Genomic DNA, 22,379 nt, shown 5'->3' with positions numbered 1-22,379 from the left:
AAGGGTTTTTTTTTTGGTTGTTTTTGGAGAAACTGGCAATATTTTTGAAGTATTTATGAAAAAAAGGAAGGCTGGAATTCCAGAGAATCTGTTGTTTCCTTTTTTGCCAAATAATGTTTTCCTGTACAGATTTTCAATATTTTGCTGATGTTGCCTTTGGTACAGAGATGCATCAATGGTAGCTAAGAAGCGGTACTTTTTTTGGTTGTTTTTTTTTCCTTGTGGGATTTAATATTGCCAAAAATTAAAGAGGAATACGATACAGTGTGCAACACCTGAAGATCACTTACTTAAGGGCTTGTCGTCGTCGTCGGTTCGGGAGGCTCGGATGACGTGATCGCAGTGAAAATTGTGAATGATGCAGCTGGAATGGAAGAGACGTATGAGAAAGGACTTAACTGTTGATTATACCACATGCTTAAATACACAAATTGTAATTTTGAGTTTATAGTAAAAAAAGAAACCAAATGGAAGTCGTGTTGTGGTGCCATTCTTTCATAACCGGAGGTACAATCATTCATCAAGGAGCGTTCAAAAGCAACATTTTGAAGTTTCAGTTTATTTTAAAAGGAGAAAATATATATAATTGGATATAGAAAGCAGAGAGGAATGTCATGATAGGAAACAAAAAAAAAAAGAAAAACCCTATAAAGTACATTTACATTTGTACGCTTTAAAAATTCTTTAAAATCTGAAGTTTCAATAAATACTTCAATACATTTAGGCATGCAGATTTTTTTTTTTTTTTTTTTAGGATTTACAGTTCATTACAGTAATAATTCATAAAAAATGACTTTTTCCATCTTCATTATTGCACTTCCGCTGTGATGGGATTTCCCTCAAATCGGCCTCGTGCGTTCAGGTGTTAAAAGTTCAGGGCTGGAAGGAACATCTAAAATTTGGATCCTACAAACGTAAAAAAAAAAATAAAAAAAAAATTGAACAGCTTTCAAAAAAAATGTAAGATCTGTGTGAATGAGGAGGAACTGCAGGCAAAATATTCGTCATGGCTTCAACTCGTAGCAGCAGTAACTGTTTTCAGCACAAGTTACCTCATTCAGGAAATCTTGTATTTTCTGGGAAAGTGTTTGCTGTGGTAAAATATGCCTGTTAGCTCAGCAAAAAAGACCAGACTCAAAGGGGAAACAACCAGCCGGGGGACCTTCATTTCTCACATTTATTTTTTAATTTTATTTACATTCATTTTGTTTAGAACTGCTTGATCTTGATTCATATGCCACTCTAGATTTCCTGTTATTTCAAGAGATTGGCCATAATGTTTACTGAGATTCAAAGCTTTCTCTTCAGAACTGTTTTATCAACAGTAGTGTAATTCTTTATTTTTTTAATTTTGTTTAACAAATTTACCCTTTAACCAAAAAACATCCGATAAAAGCCAATTCATTACTTTAAATATGAAGAAAGCCAAAATCACGTCCACCTGCTTCTCTCTGGGACGTTTGTTGGAAAATAAAATAAAGAAATACATAACAAGTCGGAATTCTTCATTGAAGCACTGGAAGCTGCAGGTAAAACATTTTCGAACTGGAAAACGTTTCAAATTGCTCATTTCTGGCGGAAATGGTTGCCATCGAAACGAGCGGTCGAAAACTGCTTGAAAAGTCGTTTTAACGAATTTTTTTACAAGCAAAATGCGAGAGGAGTGTTTAAGGAAGATTAAAAATACGAATACGGCATCGTGAAATGACTTACTTTAGAAGAAAGCCTGGCATTAGCTGGAGTTAGCTTAGAGTTAGTTAGCCGGAGTTAGCCTGTAGCTTCCGTATCTTGCCCCGATGCATCATGGGAGATGTAGTTGAATGGGCCAAAGTGAGCTGGTTTCAGCTTTTCACGTGTTTAATGACATTTCGAGACAGACACGACGTTATTTTTGTCTCTAAGCAGACCTGAACTAGTTGTTTCCCCCTGTTTCCAGTCAATATACCCAGCTAGGAAAAATATCCGTTGCTCTTCGGCACATAAACAATATATCTAATATATACATATTTGAATTGAGGAATAAAATCATTAGCTATGTAACTTTGTGCAAAAGATGTTAAAAAACAATAAAATGTGACTTTTTTTTTCGGTTAGAAACAGGTTTGATTGTTGATTAAAAAATATATAAAATAAAATTTAAAATAAAAATCACTCACACACACACGACAAACTCAAACAACTCCAATACAGAAAGTGAGTAAACTTGGAAAACAAAGTTTTGGGAAAGGAGGAAAAAAAAAATAAAACCCAAGGCAGTGGAAAATGAGAGAAACTCTCTGGTGGATAAAATGACAATGACAACAAGCAAGCTTTCCAAAAAAAAAAAAAAGACCATAAACATGTTGTGAGGGCTGTTTACCAGCAGAGGGCAACAAACAACCTCTGCAAGTACAACACATGATTGGTTTTTTATCTACCCCTTGACAAAACACACACCCACCAGTATCCTGTAACCTGTAATTTTCTCCAATAAAATGACCCAAAACCTAAAATCTATCGATTGCTAGTGTACAAAACTGCAGCAGAAGCTGCAAACATTGAATGAGTTTTTGTTGTTGGAAAAATGGCTTTTAATGATGGAAAATAGTTGAGGGTTTTAGTCTCTGAGCTCCAATAAAGTTATCCATTTCTGCATTTTTATCTTCATTTTCATCAAAGATGATAAATGAGATGTAATAAAGCTGTGCAGATATTAAAATTGAACAACAATCCATTTTCCCATCTCCACAAAGTGACAAACACACACATACACACACAACACACACACACAAAAAAAAGCTAGATTCAAGTAATCATTTATACTTCAAATGTAGCCAAAATAGAAATGTTTTGCGTGCATTTCGCCAAATACTGACCAGGCGTTAACGGCTTCCTGGGAGGAGAAAGAGGACGTTTGTGTGCTAAGTTGTCCAGTGTTGGAGATACGGAGTAATGGAAATATACAGTATATAACGGAAAGCTCAGGTCTTGTTGGCCGTTTCACATCAAGCCAGATGCAAAAGTTTCGTATTTAGCTCCGCCCCCAGCCGGGCTGAGCTTTCTGAAGTCTGATCCTTTGTGCGCACCGGGTAAACATTTCATTTAGAAAACGTGACGGTGGCTATGATTACATCACCCTGCAATTTATGGCCAAGTATTCCCACATAACCTAAAAGCAAAAATAGGTTTTTGATGTGATTAAAGTGTCAGTCCGGTACATTCAGAGTCCTGACTTGAAGCAGGAGTCATAGTTTTGATGCAAATCACTGCATCAGGCAGGCTTGTTTCGTTTTTTTTATACTTTATAGTATAGCTTTATAGATACTGAATATTTTTAAAAATTTCTCTGTTAAATTCATTCAAAGTTAAAATGGGAATTTCTGTTCAATATATTTCTGCTGTAGTGTCTAAGTCTCTGCAGGTGTGTCACCACTTCAACTACCTTTGCTAACATTTCTCCAACAGAAACTGAGTAAAGTGAAGCTGAATGAGTGAAATGAGACAGAGACGGGGGGAAAAGCAGCGACGTAGCAAACAGGAGCTACCAATCACACTTGCTGTGGTCTGTGTCCCTTCAGCCTCATCAGTGCCTTAAAGTTGGTGCTTGAACGTCGTCAGTGAGCCGCAGAGCCTGCAGCACAACGCCACCAAGCTCCAGACCAGTAACAGTTCGTAGACCTCCGAGATGAGGTTAACGTTTATGTTTTGTTTTTTTTGTGGCTATATTTTGCCATTGCATGAAATTATTTGTTATAAAACGAGAAGCTGTGTCAGTATTCCTACATTAAGCTCCTTCCTGTTACTTGACCATGTTAAACTTGTCCATTGTGGAAAAAAACCTCAAACAGAAAAATAATTAGGATTCTCTTTCTTCAAACTACCGCGATAAAAAAAAAAATTACCCAATTTTCCATCGTTTGACGAGTTTGGGTGTGTAAAAATGAACACGTTGCGAGTCCTGTACACTGAAAGACGAACCGACAGGCGGCAAACCTGCCTCCTTACACCAAAACGCCTCGACTCATACAGTACAAGTCTCATACAGTAAACATGTACAGTAAACATGTTCAGTGAGGGGCTGGAGGTGAAGCGTCCTACTACAAAAAAACTCATCACAGCCGCCACTGTACGACTTTGACATCACGAGAGGTTAGAGGTTGTATCCTCGCCAAGAGTGCCACTGCACTGACGTAAAAAAAAGAAAAGTTTTGTCAGAGAAAACGTCTTCTGATGTAAAAGAAAAGAAAGTTTTCTGCTTAATTTGCATCGAGGTGTCTCCAGGTGATGCAGCTCTGGTTTGTCTTCACAACTGGAGCTTCATTTTGGCTCCACAGATCTGTAATAAAAAGCAAGAGAGTCTGTTCCGGTCATTAGTTTTCCCAGTCGGTGCAGGGCAGGCCTTCGTCCTCCGACTCCGACTCCGGCGACGCCTCCTTGATTCTCCTCAGGGCCTCGTGGATGCTGCGCGTCAAAGCGTCGGCCGAGTGGGTGAAGCTCTTGGGGTGGCGCTGCTGCTGCTCCGGCCGGGTCCGTACCTTCCTCAGCCGCACGCCCTGCCGGATCTGAGCCAGGATGTTGTTGCTGTCGTCGTCCGGGTCGGGCCCCAGGACCCGCAGCTCGGCCTTCCTCAGGTGGAAACAGCCGCGCTTGAGGGAGGCCAGCACCTCGTCCATCGGCGAGCTCGCTGAAAACACAGCGGCGGGACATTTAGGAGGTTACGCCGACGTGTACAGAAGAAACCCACAGTCGGGTCTGAGGCGTGCGTCTCACCTCTCCTCCACTGCGATGAGTCCAGAGAGGAAGTCTTCTTCAGCTTCTTCCTCGCCGTCAGCAGCTGGCTGCTGTCGAAGAAGCGCGGGGAAAACGGAGCCAGCGGCAGCGAGTCGGACTCGCACTCGCGCTGCCGGGCCGGGCTGCTGCCGCCGCTGCTTGGAGGCGTCTTCGCCCCTCCCTCCGCCGGCGGCTGGTACTCCAGGGAGGGAGGCGGCGGCGGCGGCGGAGGCGGGGGCGGCGGAGGGGGAGGCGGGGGAGGAGACCCCAGCGAGAGGACGGGCGGGGAGGCCGAGAGGGGAGGCAGCGAGAGGAAGGCGGGGGCGGAGTCGAGGCTCTGCAGGTCGACGGTGGGTAACGACACGCTGTCGCAGCCGCAGGGGTCCGGCGGGGGAGGAGCCGAGAGCTCTGGGAGGTCGGAGATGCAGTCGGTCTGGACGCTGGCGGCCTGCGTGCTCGGCTGCGGTCCGGCTCGCCTCCGGCTGTGGGGCTGACTCAGACGCAGGCGGCTGGACTTCACGGTCACCTGACCGGGATAACGCTGCAACGGCGAGACGGCCAGAGAATCCAGCAGCATTAAAGACTACTTCTTTTTAACCTACAGTATTGTTGGAGGATGTTTTAAGACCAGAAATCACTTTTTACTCTCAATTTATAGCTGAAGAATAAAAAGAAGAAAAAAAATCAGTGAAAAGCTTAAACTTCATATTGGATGAAGGACATCTTTTCGACAATAATGGTGAAATATCTTCATAGTTGTCCTGTGACTTATTATTGTGGGAGAACAGATGAGGAAGTAACCAAATTCGGGAACTTGCTAATTAAAAATAAAACTCCAGCAAATCTAGACTGCGTGACGGTGGTGATTCACCTCGACTGGGCAGAAACTCAACATATTGATGAGCAAAATACTAAAAACAGACTGAACGCCAGTCGAAGAGCTGCTGGAGTTTATTTTCTGACTTACGAGCCGGTTTCTCACCTGTTTGAGGCTGCGGAGCCGGTCCAGAGTCCTCTGCCTCTCCTGACTCACTCTGGCATTTTGCTTCGCTTCGTCTTCTTCGTCTTCTCCCTTCAAAAAGAAACAGGACAGGATGAAGAACGGGATGACTGTATTTCCATGTTCATTGGCGTTATAAGCGTGACGATCTTATTCGTTCCTCCCAGTCGCTGCTGGACCCTACCTGTTGAAGCGGCGGCAGAGAGCTGCCGTCTCCATAGCTACCCTGGCGCTGCTGTATCTTCTGGTTGTGATTGGCGATGCAGATTTCCTGATCGAAAAACAGAAATGCGGCGCTGTTACAGCAGACGGTTCTGGCGTCCGGTCGGCGGCGCCGTCGGCCATCGTTTCTCACCTTCTTGTTTTTGAGGTAGACTTTCTTGGAGGTGATTCGCCCCCGCCGGGCCTCCAGCTGCCGGGTCCTCTGCTGCAGGACGCCCAGTTCTTCGTCCCGCAGCGGCGACGGCGGCGTCACTGGGTCTTCTACGCCCTTCATGGCGTCGGGGCTCTCAAAGGCATCGTAGTACACCACCTCGTCCTGTCGCTCTGTGGAGAACATCGGGAGATTCACTGAGTCCTGACGGGAATCTGACCCACAGCTGAATCAGAATTCAGTTCACGGAAGCTCAGATGTTTCACATTATGATATTCAGACATTTGAGAACATTTTATTAACATTTTTCAAATATTTCGAAAAATGTTTTCTGACATTCTTTACTTCAAAGTGTCATTCAGGCTGTGTTTTCCTTCTAGACAGGCGCCTCCAAAACAACAGTGTGTCCCTGACAGACACAAATACCACTGGAGGTACGGAGGCGGGTCTCACCTGTCATCTGTCTGCGCAGACTCTGCAGCTGCGCCGTCAGCAGCAGCTCCTCGCAGCGCAGCACCTCGGCCTGGATGTCGTACAGCTGCAGCTGGAGCTCGTAGTACAGCGCCTCCAGCTGGTCCAGACGCAGCATGGCATCCTCTCCACCCTGCAGGCTCTGCATCTGGGAGCACAGCGGCGCGCGGTTACGACACTCCGGCGGGGGGGGGGGGGGGGGGGGCACGAGGTCAAACGCCCCGGGCCGGAGCCTCTTCCAGGAGCACGGCACGACTGTGTTTTTGTGTCGGAGCATGCGGGCCCGAAGCGCTGCCTGTCAATCTTTCCAAGAACCGAGTTGCTCCGGATTTAAGGCGAACGGCTTTTTCACGTGTGCCGTTTGACTTGAGCCCATTTCCCAGTGAGTCACTTCCGCTGCTGCAGAGCAGGAAGTTCATCCCTTCATCACAGGATGCCACAGTCATGAGATCACGTTTCCATTACATTATCTCACCATCCTTCCATTCTCCTCACTCCAAACTCTTATTTTCTCAGCGACTTGCTGAATATCCAAAGCTTTTTTGGAGCACACCTGGGTAAAGTGACAGGACGGATCTCACAGCATGGGCAGACTGAGCCTTACCTCCTCCTTCAGGCCGTGCTTCCTCTGCTCCAGGCAGATCTCTTTGGCCCTCATCAACTGCAGCGTTTCTTTGGAGACGGCGTACTGCAGCCGCTCCATGCGCTCCACCGCCGCCGTCCACGCCGACTTCCCAAACTTCTTCTGGTCAGCACGCATTCGCTCATACAGGGCTGCAACACCCGGCAAAACACATCTCTGTCAGACATGATTTAATATTTCATCTTCTTATTGTGCACTTCAGTCTCCTCCTGCTGCGATTGCTATTGTTTCAGTATTGTTACAGTGTGCTATGTGTCTGGCATATACCTTCTATCAGTGAAGAATTCCAAATCTTAATGAATAAATATCGTCTCAGGTTTGAGTTCAGTTTGGGCCACGGGGCCTGTGTGGGAGGAGTTTACATGTTTGACATGTTTTCTGCTGGTGCTCTGGTTTCCTGCCACAGTTCTAAAACAAGCATTTGAGGTCGATTGGTGACTCTTGCAGAGACGATTGTGTGTTTGTGATTCTCTGTCTGTATGTGGACTGAAGACGTGCCCTCACCCATCGTCAGCACCAACGACCCTGAGTCTAACAAGTTCGAGAAAAGTTGTTCGGCTCTTTCCAAAATTCCTCAAACCAAAGCAGGGCACATATTTCTTTTCAGTTCATAGCTGAGATGCTTTAAGGATTAAAATACTTTCACAAAGTGGAACTCTGAAGCCTCTCACCTTGTGTGTGCGTGAAAGTATTGAACCAGATACACAACTGAGGAAACCTTTGTTTTCAGTGATGTCTGCTGCTCTTGGTTATGAAGTAAACAGTCAATACAAAGGGGTCAGAGGTCACAGCGCAGACAATCTGACTCATTTTGCTAAAAGACAGGAAATGCCGGCAGTCTGTGTTTACCTTTCTGCGCTCGAGTCGTGGTCTCAAAGAACTTGACGGTCAGGTCCTGGATGGACAGCACGGCGGCGTGGGCCTTCTTCTGCCACTCCTCGTCCTCTTTCCTCAGGCTGTCGATGCGACGAGGTCCCAGGCGCTCCGTCTCCAGGGAGATCTGACGAGAAGTCGAAGCAGGTTGTTAGAAAACAAAAACAAAGATCAGCCGGTGCAGCGCACGGGTTTCAAACTGTGTGACAGAAAGTAAATATAACAGCCGTGTATATTCTCTTTTTACATAAATACAGTCAAGATAAGTGCTAATAATTACTGATTTCCATGTAGAAAGTATTATTGTGTTCCTCAAATATTAATAAAGTGTTCAAAGAACTTCTGAATGTGTAATTTTCAACAAGTTCAGGAGTGACATGATGCTCAGGCAACATCTGAGGAATGTGTGTGAGAACCTGGAGTCGAGCAGCATGCGAACAAATCCTCAAATAGATAACCGTATATGGAAAAGGTTATCATATTGAGTGCACGTAAAAGCCTCAGCTCTGGGCCAATCCTCTCTCCACACAGGTTTGGCGAGTCTCTCATGCGTCTAAGGAGAGCAGCAGTGCTGAGAACACAGTAAACCTCTTTGGCCCATAACTCGGAATAAAGAGACTCTTGTTAGAGGCAATGACTTATCTGCGGCGTTAACAGGGTGTTGATGAGCGGGCTTATCCGGCAGACCGTCCAAGACTCCATGTTTTTATTCTGACATACAAGAACCAGCTCATTATTTCTACTGAAAGAACAAAGCTGATCAAATTTACTTCAATTTCATGAAATGATAAAGGCCTCTGCGGTTTATCGTGGACTTTATCATTCGACAGAAACAGTAAAAACACTCGAAAATCCCAGTAACTTCAGCTCGTCTCTATTAAAGCGTCACCAAGCTGAGTTTAAAAGCTTCCTGCTTGATTCCATTCCAGTTTTCTGATGTTACAGTTGGTTTTCTTTCAGAGATGCTTCCCTGTTACTTCGCTTTTCATAAGAGCACCGATCTGACAATGGTTTGTGTAATTAGCGACTCTGCCTCATTCGCAGGAATGCAAACAGAGCCTGGAGCACAAACCGAGTTGACAACCACCTCTGTGATCCCCATTGTCTATAGTTACAAGTGCAGAGCTTGTTGAGCCAGCTTTTTAGTCAAAGAAAACCTGGCGTTGCCCTCTGCAGCGAGCAAGAAAGTTTACTGCAGATTTATGACCATGAGAGATAATTACATCTCTGCAAACATCAACTGAATCTAAAAATACCTGTTCTGTGTCAGTGGGTTGAGATTTAACTTTGTGACTCAAAGAGGGAAACCAATTTTAATTACAAACAGGACAAACCAGAAGGTTTTCGGTTGTTTGAAGAGCACCCACATGCACTTCACATCGCACAGTTTGAAACAATAAAGACCAGTTCTGAGTGCTCTGCAATACCAGCGAGTCGCAGCAGATGGTGGTAAAAGTGAGAGGCAACCAGGACAAGTCTGTGCATGTTGTACAGTGACACTAACCCAGTGTCCTACTGGGCTTTTGGAAACAATGGATAAAAAGCTGCATTAGAGAAGCCTCTCGCCCTGGATCACGTGGTGCAGCGACACTGAGCTACTTTCTCACCGGCTCGTGTCAGGCCATGTGAAACGCAGTCAGAAACTGAAGTGAGTGGGGGGAAAAAAAAAAAAAAAAGTGTTGCCACGTGGAGTAAAGGCCCAGGGTGTCGACTCCAAAACATAACCTCCCCTCCCTCACGAGGAACAGAATGTACACAAGCTTTAGAGTCAAACACTCGGCGTGGGCCCCCGTGTGCACACATTCATGTATTCATCTGTGAATGCAAAGCAGATGTGTGTGTAAGGTGCTCAAAAATAAACAAGATCTGAGCAATCACCAGGAAAAACCTCAAAAGCCCTGATGAATGTCAGCCAGCAGACTCTGTGCTTTGTGTTTTTTGGGAGTGTGTGCGTCTGCACGTGAGGCACAAGGACAGGGAGTGGTTTAGGGGTGAGACTGGGAGTGTGTGTGTGTGTGTGTGTGTGTGTGTGTGTGTGTGTGTGTGTGTGGAGGAGGGGGATGACATCAGAGACCAGAGAGAGAGAGAGAGGGAGGGGATGAAAACCCCTGGATGGAGAGAGGTCACAAGAGAGTGAATGACTTTACAAATGAAATTTGAAGTCTGATTTAGCTATGATCTCACAGTTTGGGCATCCGTTAACTCAAAACACACAGTTTGTAGTTTGCACCAGGAAAAGCAGATCAGGAATTTAATCGTCAGAGAGACGCAGGTGACATTGAGAAGTGACCGTGAGCGGATCATTCAGACCAGGTGACATTGACATTTAAAAACATCTGCTGCTTATCGTCTCTTTTCACTTTGTGTTTGACTTGTTGCAGAGGTCGCCGGGGACAACACGTCTCTGAATCGGAGCGACTGCAGGCTGTCAGCGAGCGCCACTGGTTTAATGCAAAGCAGAAACACAGCTGCTCCTTCAGAACAGCAGGCTAAAGCCTGAGGATAGGGGGGCGAAATTCAGCACACACTCCAGTTTCCTCAAACAGCCCAAAAGTGGGCATATAAAGTCTTGTTTTTATAAAAGAACTGGATTCAAGTGGTTTAACCAAGTGTGATCACTTGTCTGTTAAAGGGTTAATATCAAACCATCTATACTCCACTTTGTTTCCCTGAATCCAAGGATGCAAATATGTTTTGTTACCTGCTAACAACCGTCACATTCACCAGCAGGGGAGCGCCCGGGAGAGACGCTAACTCCTCTGGTCAACAGCTGCCGGGTGACAAAACACAGACGTGTTGGACTCACTGAAAATAGAAGTGACGCCGGTTTACGTGGTTAAGTGCAGGAATTACAGCGTGGACGCTCTCATGGTGGTCCTTATCTCGTTTGGTTAAAATAGCAAGAGAAGACCGTTTATCCGAGTCACTTCCAGACGCTGTTAGAAAGTCTTTATCAGACATTGGGAGCATATTTTCCAACGAATATATTCATTTTAAGAGTGAAAATAAAAACAAAGAACAATTTAAAAGTGTAAAAAAAAAAAAAAAAAAAAAGCTGCAGCTGGTACAGCCAAATAGTACACAGTTGATATCCAGAACCTTGTTTGGATTTCTGCTTTCACTTGAAACAAATGCGCTGGGGAATGTTTTCATTATGCAATCAGCTAATCCTTTAAACAGGTTCACTTTTATCAAAAAAGCTATTTTTGGCTAATCAGTTTTATACCATTACAATCCTTTAGAACTGGGTATTAAACTGTTGGTGGGTCAAAATTGAACATGTTCACACTTTATTTAATGATTCTTTCAAAGATAAAACTGGAATGAACATTTGGTTTGTCAACTGAAAGTGACAAATGAATTGTGTGTTTTGCCTCCGAGAATGAAAAGGAGTTGAGAAGAGAATGAAACAGGACATGGGGCACGGAGAGGAGGAAAGGTGAAGAAAAAAGATGGGGTGGAAGAGAGATTGATGAGGGATAGGAGGACAAGAAGAAGACATAGGAATGAAGAAGACAAAGGAGGAAATGGGAAAATGGGAGTAATAGATAGAAGAATAACAGATGAAAAATAGATTCTAAGTTTAGAAAAAGACAATGAGAACCAGAAGAGGGACAACAAATAAGAAAAGGAGATATATAATTAAAAAAAGGTGAAAAGGGTTAAAAGGAGGAGAGAAAGAATATAAACAGCAGACGGGGAGGAGAAAGAGGCAACTGGCAGAAGGGGGAAGGAGCAGAGGAAGAAGCACGTGAAACATGAGAGATCAGAAACAGAAGCTTCAGTGAAAGAGAAGGAACGGGAGACTAAAGTTTGAAGAACGAGACGAAGTAAAAGGAGCTGGAGAAGAGAAGAAAATACACAAAAGAATGAAGCTGAAAAAAGATGAAGGAGAAGGAAAAGAATGAGGAGACATTCCGGAAACTGAGGAAGAAATGATCAATGAGAGAGAGGGGAGAAAACAAAGGGTTGAAAGAGATGAAGAAAAGAAAGAGTTGACACTGAAGACGAAGGGAGGGAGGACGGACGATGGAAAAGAAGTAGAAACAGGTGACAAGATGAAGTCAAAGGACTGTAAAGTAAGAAAAGAGAGGAGAGGATGAGGAGTAGGAGAAGAAAGGAAAGATTACAAGTGATGAAGGAGAAGATGAAGTCAATAAGGAGAACGGAAGTACAAGACAATGAGAAGCAGAAGGACGAGTTAAGGAAAAGAAGAAACAGATGAAGACGATAAGCAGAGGGAAACAAAGAATAAGATGAAGGAGAAGAAGACAAGTAGGAGATAAAAAAGGGGAGTTAAGGAGATGAAAAGAAAGGAAGCACACAGATTAAAAGATGGAAAAGAAGAGGGCAAAGAAAAAGAGAATGAAGGTCGAGAAGAGGATGACAAATGAGGAGGAGGAGCTTAGGAGAAAGGAAAGAGTGGAGGGATGCACATAAGACAAAATAAAGTTGGAGGAGGAAGAGAAGGACAAGGCTACTACAGAAAATGAAAATTAGACAAAGAAAAAGCAGGAAGTGTGATAAGAAAATTATTAAAAAGGAAAAACAATTACTTTTCAAAGAATCAAGATAAGGAAAATGAATGAGTAATACGTCTAGCTTATGGAAATATGTGTGAGAAGGTGAGGTATTTTACAGGGTCTAATATTCAGTTGATGGTGTTTTGCATAGAGACAACACAGGTGCTCAGAAATAAGAGGAACAAGCTGGATGCGATTCACGGAAACCTGGATGAGCCGGTCAAACACACGCATTAGACTGAGACCTGGTGATGATACAGTGGAAACAAACACAGGAGCCAGCTCCAGGTGCTGGACCTTGTCGCTAATCTGTTCAACGGCTTTAAAACGCTACAACTGAAATGCCCGGGACGGGAGGAGTAGGCAGGAGATCACTGAGACGGAACAGGATGAGGACGCGGCAGATTGGATCTAAAACTTAATTTAACCAAGAGAAGTCGGAGAACTCCAACAATTACGAGTAATCAACATGGACAGCTGTATGATTCTGTGTGTCTTTCTTTATCAAAATATATTTCTTGTCATAAAAACAAGATGTGGGTTTGACTGGTATTGAATTATCATCGACAAATCAACATTCAGCATTTAGTCCAGTCCAGGTCACAGAGCTCCAGGATGTGTGTGAGTGTGTGTGTGCGCGTGTGTGTGTAACAGATGGAGGGGAACACAGCAGGTGTAGCGGGGACCACCCTGACAACTGTTGCTATGCAGTAAAGCTGTTGGTGCGAAACCGTAGCTGGAGCTCACTGCGGGGCAAAAACTAAAACTACTTTACAGCCGAGACACATTTCTAATTCACGAACCACCTCTGACCTTACAGGAAACGGGACACCTGCACTGCAACGCTCCAACACGTAACCGGGCCATCCCACAATGCACCATTCACCAGTTACCTCCCGTTGAATTGTTCAGTCGAGAGGGAGTTCATTCATGTGGCCCATCTGCCGAGTTCATTCACTGACTCAGACCCGCTCAAAAGGCGGCAATTAACAATTATCTCCATCCTAATTTATTATCGTGGAATACAAAAGATATTCATTTATAATGTTGTAATGAGACAATAACAGCTAAAGGAAGAACAATCAACAAGTCTGCTATTTTTCCAGTAATTATCCAAATAATGTTATCTACAATTTGCAGTGATTTATTGTGTTTGACAGGATTTTTTTTTTTTTTTTGTGTACTTGTGAAGACAAAAATAAATGTAATGTTGATTTAAAGTTTTGGATAAAAGCTGTGATGAAAGAGAGAGACTGCACAGCAAAGTCAGCTGTTAGCTGAAGTAATGGGTTGTTTTTTTGTTTTGTTTTTTACTGCTATGAAGTTGAACTCTGCGCTTATGATGAGCGCACAGATGTGTTTTCTTAACACATTTATTCTATTTATACTATTCCATCACTGCAGCTTTGCTCGCAACAAAACAAATCACAGACAGGATTCACACGTTTGTAACATCAAAAACATTGACAAAGTGAGAGATATTAAAAGCTACCTTGGGAAAAATGAACATTCTGGCAATTCTACAGCTACAAAATCAAAAATGTACATAATTAATTGAATAGAAAATGAGTTAAATAATAAAATTATGTTAGAAAATGTTTGAGTTCCCACCATTTTCTGATACTTTAGAGAGCACACAGCTATGTAAATATTTAAGAAAACATTGAACAGATCACTCAGGGATGAAAACAAGCATTATTTCAGATAATTCGGCATCTGTCCGATTCTATTATTCGGTAAAAAGTGATGAAAATTATCCACTGGGGTGTTCACACAAAAACGTAATCAAAAATCTCTTGTTTTGTCTGGACCTAAAGCTCACAAGATACTGAAGTGAATGAAGTGGATGAACAAAGGAGTGAGAAAGTGTCATATTTTGGAGGCTTAAGTCGAAGGATTTTAAACGAGACCAAACAAGTGATCATGAAAAATCAGTTTAATGTCTGTTGATCGATGAACTGATGGTTTCAGCTCAAGAGAGGTCCCACTAAAAGTGTTTCATGACTTAAAAACAGTACTTTCCTCCACATTTCAGCAAGATGTTTGTACAATACTTTCACTGATTCATTACATTAAATACGTTAATGGTCAGAATAAAAGCAATAATGAAACTTATTCATATTTTTCACAGATTGTGAAGTGGCTGCTTATCTTGAAATGCTGCCTCAGAGACTTAGATCAGACATACTTTATGTATCTTCCCTCAACCGTCGGATGCCTGTGGTCCTCCTCACTGAACTTTAAGTGAGGTTCATTATGGTGATGTGGCGTGTAGCCAGAGGCTCTGCGGTGGGTTTAACATCGCTCTCTCCACGTGCGTTCACACGCTCTCGCACGACGTCCGAATGACCCGCGATTTCTAGCGAGCGCCTGACATCCGGCTGCTTCCCTGTCATGCTCCTCACGTTCAGGACGCCAGGCGGGATGCAAACTGCATGTAAATGACGGCGTCCTGTTCGAACTCTCCTCCACAGAGCAGAGGATCCCTGCAATCACCTGGCTCATCGATAGAGTCCCGCCAAACGCAGAGGGGGCTCATTTGCATGCAGCTTTGTTTTGCAGCCGTTGGATCGGCCCCGAGGGGAGCAGGTGGTGGAGCTGGGAATCTCAGGCCTCGTGCGCAGAGTAGATTCTGAGAAATTCCCCAGAAATATTCAGAAAGAAAGTCAAGAACAAGCAGAGTGAAAGGAAAAAAACTTCAGGCAAACGTGCAGCTGTGAACACGTTTGGATCAAGTTTCTTAACATCGAAGCTTCACAGTAAAAACATGGATTTATCTGAAATTCACACCGAATAAATTGTACAGTTCATATTTTTGAGGTATCATGTCATAATCTCCTCTCATAAAGCCAGAAAATGTAGAACTAAATCATGCCTAAAGCTGCCCTCCCGCCAAAGCTAACAAAGCTGGACACTACAATTCCCAGAATGCAGCAGAAGTTTTATGTGACCCTCTCTGCTGCATAAAACCAGCTCAAAGATTTCTGTCTATTATGACAATGTGAGTTATGAGCCAGTCTGTACAACATAAAGGACCAGAGTCCATTCTTTAGTAAAAGTGCCAAACGTTTATTAATTATATGCTTGAAGCCAAATGACAACACAAGACATTCTGCTGTGTCTGCTGAGCTTTGAGTGCAAAGTATGATTCAGTAAACTGAGAAAACCATTAGCTGATTCATCAGCTCATGAAGAACAATAAAAAAAAGTTGCTGTTCAGGCTTTTTGACATTTTCGTAGAGACAACAGGTGTCTCACCTCTCAGATGTAATTGCTAAAATACGAGTCTCTATTTTTGATTATGAACGAAGCAACGGTTGTGTCCCTGATGAACAGTATTTGTGTATACGGTTATGACTCCAAATAAACCACAACGCCAATGTTTATTACAGCACCAGAGTGAGTCACTGATGTGTTTTTAATAGTTTGGGGAAACAACGGTGCTCCGCGGCAAGACGAGGACGACACTTTCTGATCCTTATATGGGATGTGTCGTTTGTGAGAAAAATATCACAGCTCTCCTCAGAGATTTTTGATCATTCAGTTTCATCTCTTAATTTAGAACCACCCAAAACCCTAAATATCATCAAAACAGGCATTGATAAACACTCCCACACACAGTGACTGGTTAGTGACACCATGCTGGATGAGCATGCTGTGCAAAGAATGTTGTTTAGAGAAGGAAAAGTACTCACGAGACGGCGGCGGGAGAAAGACTGTCTATTAGAGAAAGAGAGTGAAAACGGGCACAGAGACAGATCAGGACAGAATGAGTGCAGGTAAAAAAGCACCTGGGAGCGTGTCACACTGAACCTGAACCAGTGTAAGGTCGTGTTTTGCCCGTCGTTTGCCCCACTTTGTAAACAAGCTTGTTATCTCTGCCTCGCTCCCTGACGCTGGCACACTTTCTTCGCTGGCTGACCTGCCAGGTCGGCCTTCACCTCGGAGTCAGACGGGCACCCGGCAGCTCCAGATGAGCCACATGTTCAGCGCCGACTGAAGCACGGAGCTCCACGTGAATTCGCTTTTTGATGTCCTTTCTCTAAAGGATGAATTCACTTACTGTCATTTAAAGTCCATTTGTTACACAACTTTTTCAAATCACCCTGCATTAGAGGAAAAAAAGCGAAGCCGCCACAGCATGCAGACCACAGTGTAGTTTGTAATGATCTCAGGAAAAAAAACCACAACTCCCTGCTCAGGTTTGAAACTGACTTGAAAACGGACTGCTCTGATGTAAAGGCCCTACGAGAGGTGAAAGAGGCGAGGCTGATTACCGTTTGGCCCCGCTGCCCCGGACGCAGACGGATTAGCAGAAGGACCTCATGGAGCCTATTAAGGTGCTTTACAACTGTTTTTCCGCAAATTACATTGAGGATGTGCTCGCTCTCAGGTCAGGTTTGGTTAAAAACAAATACTGGAACAATTTATTTGTGAATGTGGCTCATTTGTAGAGCTGGAAATCCACAATGACGGGCAGAAAGACGCAGTCACAGATCAGTGTTTTATATGTCTGGAGTATCTTTCTGAACTTACACAAAGAAAGACATTTTGACACGGTTTATACATTTTATAGGCTGGGTGTGTTCTTGGCTGATAAAACTGTCACCACAAGATTCCTAGCGTGCTAATCTGTTCCCTCTGGGGTGATCTGAATCCGGCACGTAGCATTATTTGCTGAAATTCTCATGTGATGTAAAGCCTCGCTGTATTACTGTGGCGTTTGTTTGACAGAGATTAATCATATGCTGAAGTGTCACGGGGAATGACACATTAACCAGACTGTAACCTGATCTTTTCTCTTCCTTCCGCTTCAGATCACCTCACGGGTGTGACGACGATACAAAAAAAAAATCCAGTCGGATTTTGGCAACACAACTGAAATCTGACGACACAGTTTGACTGACATCTTTTGACCTCTGTCACCTTAAACTGAGGACAAAAGACGTTTCTGTTATTTCAAAATCCAGATAAAACCATTCCTTTAATGTGTTTTTGGCTTTAAACAGGCACAAGTAACACTAAAAGCCATGAAGAAAATCAGCAGTTCACGTTACTTCACAATTATAGAATGATAATGATAAAAACAGCCAGCTGACATAACTCAGTTTGCAGGTTTATTCCTCTTTAAGTGAAAAGAAAAGTGAATTTTTATATTACTCAATATAATTGAGTGCACTTGTTCAGAAATCCCCTATAAGTCTTCCTGCTGACCAGTTAAACAAGCGCAGGACTTCGACCTATTGACCGAACGAGGCATGTGTCAACGCCGTGAAAGCCGTGAGACAGTGCAGATTAAGAGCGTGGATTTATGTCCCTTTTCAAGCCTTTAATGAAGAAAGGCAACGGGGACGGGGTGCAGGACGAGCGTGGAAAACAGAAGAGGGTGCTGAGGCTGCAGAATTACCGAGTGGTTTAGTGGCTGCTGTAATAATACTTATGCTGGTTGTTAAGCTGCTCTGGGTGGAGGGGGGGGGGAAAGCCTCTCCGGCTTATCCTCTGCCCTCCACAGACCCCAGAGGCAAAGCTGAAGCGTGGCACGGAGTGGTCACCCCGCCACCGCCGCCAGCGCAGAGCCTCGGCAGATAACGCCGATGGAGCTTACGTGCGTGGCGGGCGGGGTCGCTCGGGGTTGACTGGTGAACTCAGTGGAGGAGGTTACGCGCAGCGGTTGAGGGATCATTTCCCACAATTCATCCCGTCACACAATCCAAACTGTAACTGATAACAAGCGGTCAGAGTGTATCTCGGGACAGAGCAGCTCGCCGTACACGAGAGCTAAACCTACTTAAATCAAGCCCTAAAACAGATGGTCTTTGTATCTATGTCCTTGTGTGTATTACCTTAATCTGCTGTCGCCGCAGCATCGCCAGCTCCCTCATGTCCCTGAAGGGCTGCAGCAGGTAGTGGTAGAGCTGGGTGGTCGCCTCCAGCAGCTCCCCGTACGCCTCGTCCTCCTCGGGGTACAGCTGCAGCAGATCCACCATGCTGTCCGAGACCCGGTGCCTGTCCAACACCTGGGGAGAGGAACGACACGCAGCTATTAATGAACAGAAAAATGGATGGAGTTACAACATGCAAGATAATGCACTTAAATGTTATGCAACACGACTCGGAGTGGTTGATCTTATTCAGTTAAGAAATCCCATGAAATAACCAAAACAAAGTCTCAGAGAAATGTACACAAACCTGAGCTGTAAGGTTTGTAAGGAGTCCCTATTAACAATTATAACAATGCTACTTGAATGTTGGGTAATTTAGTTTTTGCGAGATCTGAACAAGAATGAAGCTGTAAGCATGAAAAAAACCTCAAGTCGAAAAGTGTCTTTTCAGACTGAAACATGAGTACAAACATTTCCCTCTAACCTCGTTTTTTTATTTATTTTTATGTTTTTATATTTATTTTTACACCTTGTACAAATTTTTCTTTTTGCTCCAATTTAGTTTCACAAATGTCTGACTTAAAAAAAAATGTATCATGCTTTAGATGACTTTAAAATGTGCCACATAAATGAACATTTTCACAAAATAATTTGCCGAGAGTCTCTACTGTCATTTACAGTGAGCAGCTTGTTGGGCGGAAGTGAAGACAGTTCAGACTGATGGTAATCTGTGAAAATGTTTTCAAGGACAGCTTGGAGTGCTTGAGATACATTGTAAAATAAATTATGTGACTAAAGGAAAACTTCAAATCATTCAATAACACCATAATGTTTGACATCTTTGCTTCAGCGCAGAAGCTTCTATTTTACTCTTGGTGCACCTGATCGATGCATCTATCTAAAATATCCACTAAAATGCTGCTATTACAAAAACACCATGAAATATTTTGATATTAGAGAACTAAATTACTCATCTCTACAATCAATGTATTATACCCATATGGACAAAAGGGCTGTGATGCGGTCTTCGCCAGTTCAAACATAAAACTGGAGTTTATGGCAGCATTTAGCCCTGAACAAGCTCTCTTTCAAAAGGTACAGTGATAAAAAGTCCAAGTCAGTGTACAGAGTGTGGGAGCGTATGCATGTGAAAGCGTAAATTGCAGGCACGGTAATGTGTGTGTGGTCAGAAATGATACTATAAAACACGCAGTATGAGCACAGTACAAGGAGAATAAATTGGCCCCAACTGTTGCTGATTCATACCATATGTCCCCACTGTCCACAGACTCCTCTTTGTTCCCGATAAATGCCATTAAAACAGCTATTGTGTACAGAAAATACAATTCATCTCGCAGCTCTCAGGGACCGGCAGCTCCGATTCCCGCAGCACAATACTTCTCCTTCACGTCTGCCTCTGATAATATTGAAATGTACCACCGCCCGACCGTCGTCCAAAGCGGTGGATAAAGTGCTCTTCTCTCCTCCGAGAGCCACAGATATGAATAGAGACTCTTATATGAAGTCCGGGCTGCTACTTTTCCGAAGCCCTCCACGTTGGGGACCGGGGCGGACACACTACGCGATTCAGCTCCAACACTGCTCCCACTGTTTACCTTGGCTCTGCAGCCACTGACCAACCACGCTCTCTCTCGCTCCGCAGCCAGGAAAACCCCCGGGCGAAATGATCCCGCTCCTGCACGGGCACAGGCTCGGCAACCAGAGAGAGAAATGTGAGTTATTTCACTGAGAAATAACTACAAGAGGACCGTAGGATGACTGGCTGAGCTGGACCGATTTCTCTTTTCCTTTGAGAATTAAAGCAACGCTCAGATTTCCTGCTGCCTCATTTTTTTGCATAGCCAAACCCAGGGGTTGGTAATGGTCTGCCAGGCAGCTGCTGTGCCTTTATCTCAAGGGCAGCAGGACAACAGAGTTTTGATGAGTCCAAAAATTAAGATTGAGGAGTCAATCACAGATGATAATTGATTTTTTTGCAAAATAGAAAAACAAACATTATCAATTGTGATTTTTTTGATGCTGTTTTTTGCATCAAGTCAGAGTAAATTAAACAATGACACATTCTGAAACATCAGCAAAATACATCAACATGTTCATGTGTCTTTAAGAAATCTGTTTTGAAAACACTAAAATGATCACCTTTCCATCAGGATTTAAAGTAGTTTTAGCTGATATTTCACAATATTGAAAGTGACACTGACACACTCTGTCTTCAAGGAGCCACATGTAAGCGTCATTTATGCCACGCATGGACGCACGCACACATGGAGTAAGCATTTCACTACCAACCTCAAAAATAAACACGCAAACTCCACATAGAAAAGTCAGTTGCTGCTCTAAGTCAATGGGTGAAAAATAAGGAAGGTTGATTAATGCTGATGCTGAAAGGAAGATGTGTTTTGCTCACTATCCAGAAATCAAGTTAGCATAAACAATGCAACTTTTTGTGCATTTCATTTTTCATGGATTTGAATTGCAAAACTTCAGCGTCCGGTCCGCAGAAAGCACTGCGCTGTGCAGCGAGTGTGTAATTACAAGACATTCCTGGTGATGTGAACTACATTAGAGCCGCTGCAGCCCTGTCATCAGGACCAGCTCCTGTCAGCCGGCTCCATCATTCCACCGCCTGCCTTTTCATTGAGATACAACACAGGAAGAACACGCCTCGACTGTGATCTGAGCAGACACGCTGCTCAAACGCTTGTTAAAAATAACTGAAGGCAATTCAGTGGCAGTGAAATGCTTAATGAGTCCAGCAGCTATGGAGCGACAGACATGCTGCATAAAATCCAGACAACCTGTGGTCTTTATTCATTTAAAATGTCAAGTTGATGTCAGACAAATGGTTTTTCCTCCAACTTTTTAAATTTCAAGTTTTCGAAGGCGTCAAAGCTGGCTGCAACATGTGCATGTGTTGCGCACACAATTGAGTTTGACTGCTACTAAACACGTGAAACATAAAATTAAAATAACAACAGTGACAGCGCCCACTTGTTTTGAAAGTGTTTTGTGTCAACATGCTGTCCCACTGACTGACTGCAGGCAGAAAAGTAAACTCATTTGTCAGCTGCTTTAGGATCGAAACAAACTGTGGGCACTTGCTCAATATAACAGAGGCCACATCAAACAGAGCGCAAGACAACATCTGAAGACTTAGTAGTCATCCGGTAAGAGGACAGACACGTTTCCTTCCTAAAAGAGCTGCAGGTTAAAGTTTCCTTTGACACATCCACGAGTGATTTCTCGGTCATCTGATCAAATCGCATCCCTGTGGTTTGAGTGATACGAGGCTAAAACACATGACTAAACCCTAAAGAAGATTAAAACTAAACAGGCACTGAATTTAAATAAACAGGGTGACTGCATTTTCAGTATATTCAATGTCAAACACAGCTTCAATTCATGCTTTATCCAATCACTGAACATCTGTCAGGTTAGACCTGATCCCCGGTACACACACACATCTTTAGACTGTGTGAGGAAACCGGAGTGCTGAGCTGAATCAAAGTTTATTCAAGGGGAGAACATGCAAATATAGCAGAGAGAGGATTCAGAGCAGAGGGTTGTACCTGGGATACTCGCACTGTGAGGTAACTCCAACCTTGAAATAATAAACTTCTTTCATGTCAGAAAGAACCCTCTACCTCCTGTTTTCCTCTCTTCAGGGCTTTTCTTTGTCTCATCTGAAGGTCAGAGGGTGCGTTCCCACCCGTCATATTCGGTCTCATTTCAACAAATTGCTGCGATAGTGCGGTTCTATTCGTGTAGGTGTGAAAACCACAACCCCAAATCCTGGTGAGCATCCAAACAAGGAGAGAAAGAAGGCTTGAAAATCAAGAGCAAA

The 22,379-nt window shown here is 43.6% G+C and overlaps 1 protein-coding gene across 1 annotated transcript in view; it reads right to left on the bottom strand.

Moving 5' to 3' along the window:
* Positions 1 to 539: 539 nt before the first annotated feature.
* jmy (junction mediating and regulatory protein, p53 cofactor) overlaps positions 540 to 22,379 on the bottom strand; it is a 28,850-nt gene continuing 7,010 nt past the window's right edge. The window contains exons 2-10 of the mRNA XM_030084588.1: positions 18,476 to 18,649; positions 8,086 to 8,236; positions 7,198 to 7,367; positions 6,576 to 6,741; positions 6,105 to 6,295; positions 5,934 to 6,020; positions 5,732 to 5,821; positions 4,750 to 5,290; positions 540 to 4,663 (exon numbers count right to left, since the gene is read on the bottom strand). Coding sequence (XP_029940448.1) covers positions 4,350 to 4,663; positions 4,750 to 5,290; positions 5,732 to 5,821; positions 5,934 to 6,020; positions 6,105 to 6,295; positions 6,576 to 6,741; positions 7,198 to 7,367; positions 8,086 to 8,236; positions 18,476 to 18,649 — 1,884 coding nt within the window. The 3' untranslated portion in view covers positions 540 to 4,349. The remainder of the gene's footprint in view (positions 4,664 to 4,749; positions 5,291 to 5,731; positions 5,822 to 5,933; positions 6,021 to 6,104; positions 6,296 to 6,575; positions 6,742 to 7,197; positions 7,368 to 8,085; positions 8,237 to 18,475; positions 18,650 to 22,379) is intronic.

Source organism: Salarias fasciatus (assembly GCF_902148845.1).
Source record: "Salarias fasciatus chromosome 7 unlocalized genomic scaffold, fSalaFa1.1 super_scaffold_4, whole genome shotgun sequence".
Lineage (NCBI taxonomy): Eukaryota > Metazoa > Chordata > Actinopteri > Blenniiformes > Blenniidae > Salarias > Salarias fasciatus.
This window is presented reverse-complemented; position numbering and strand designations above follow the sequence as displayed.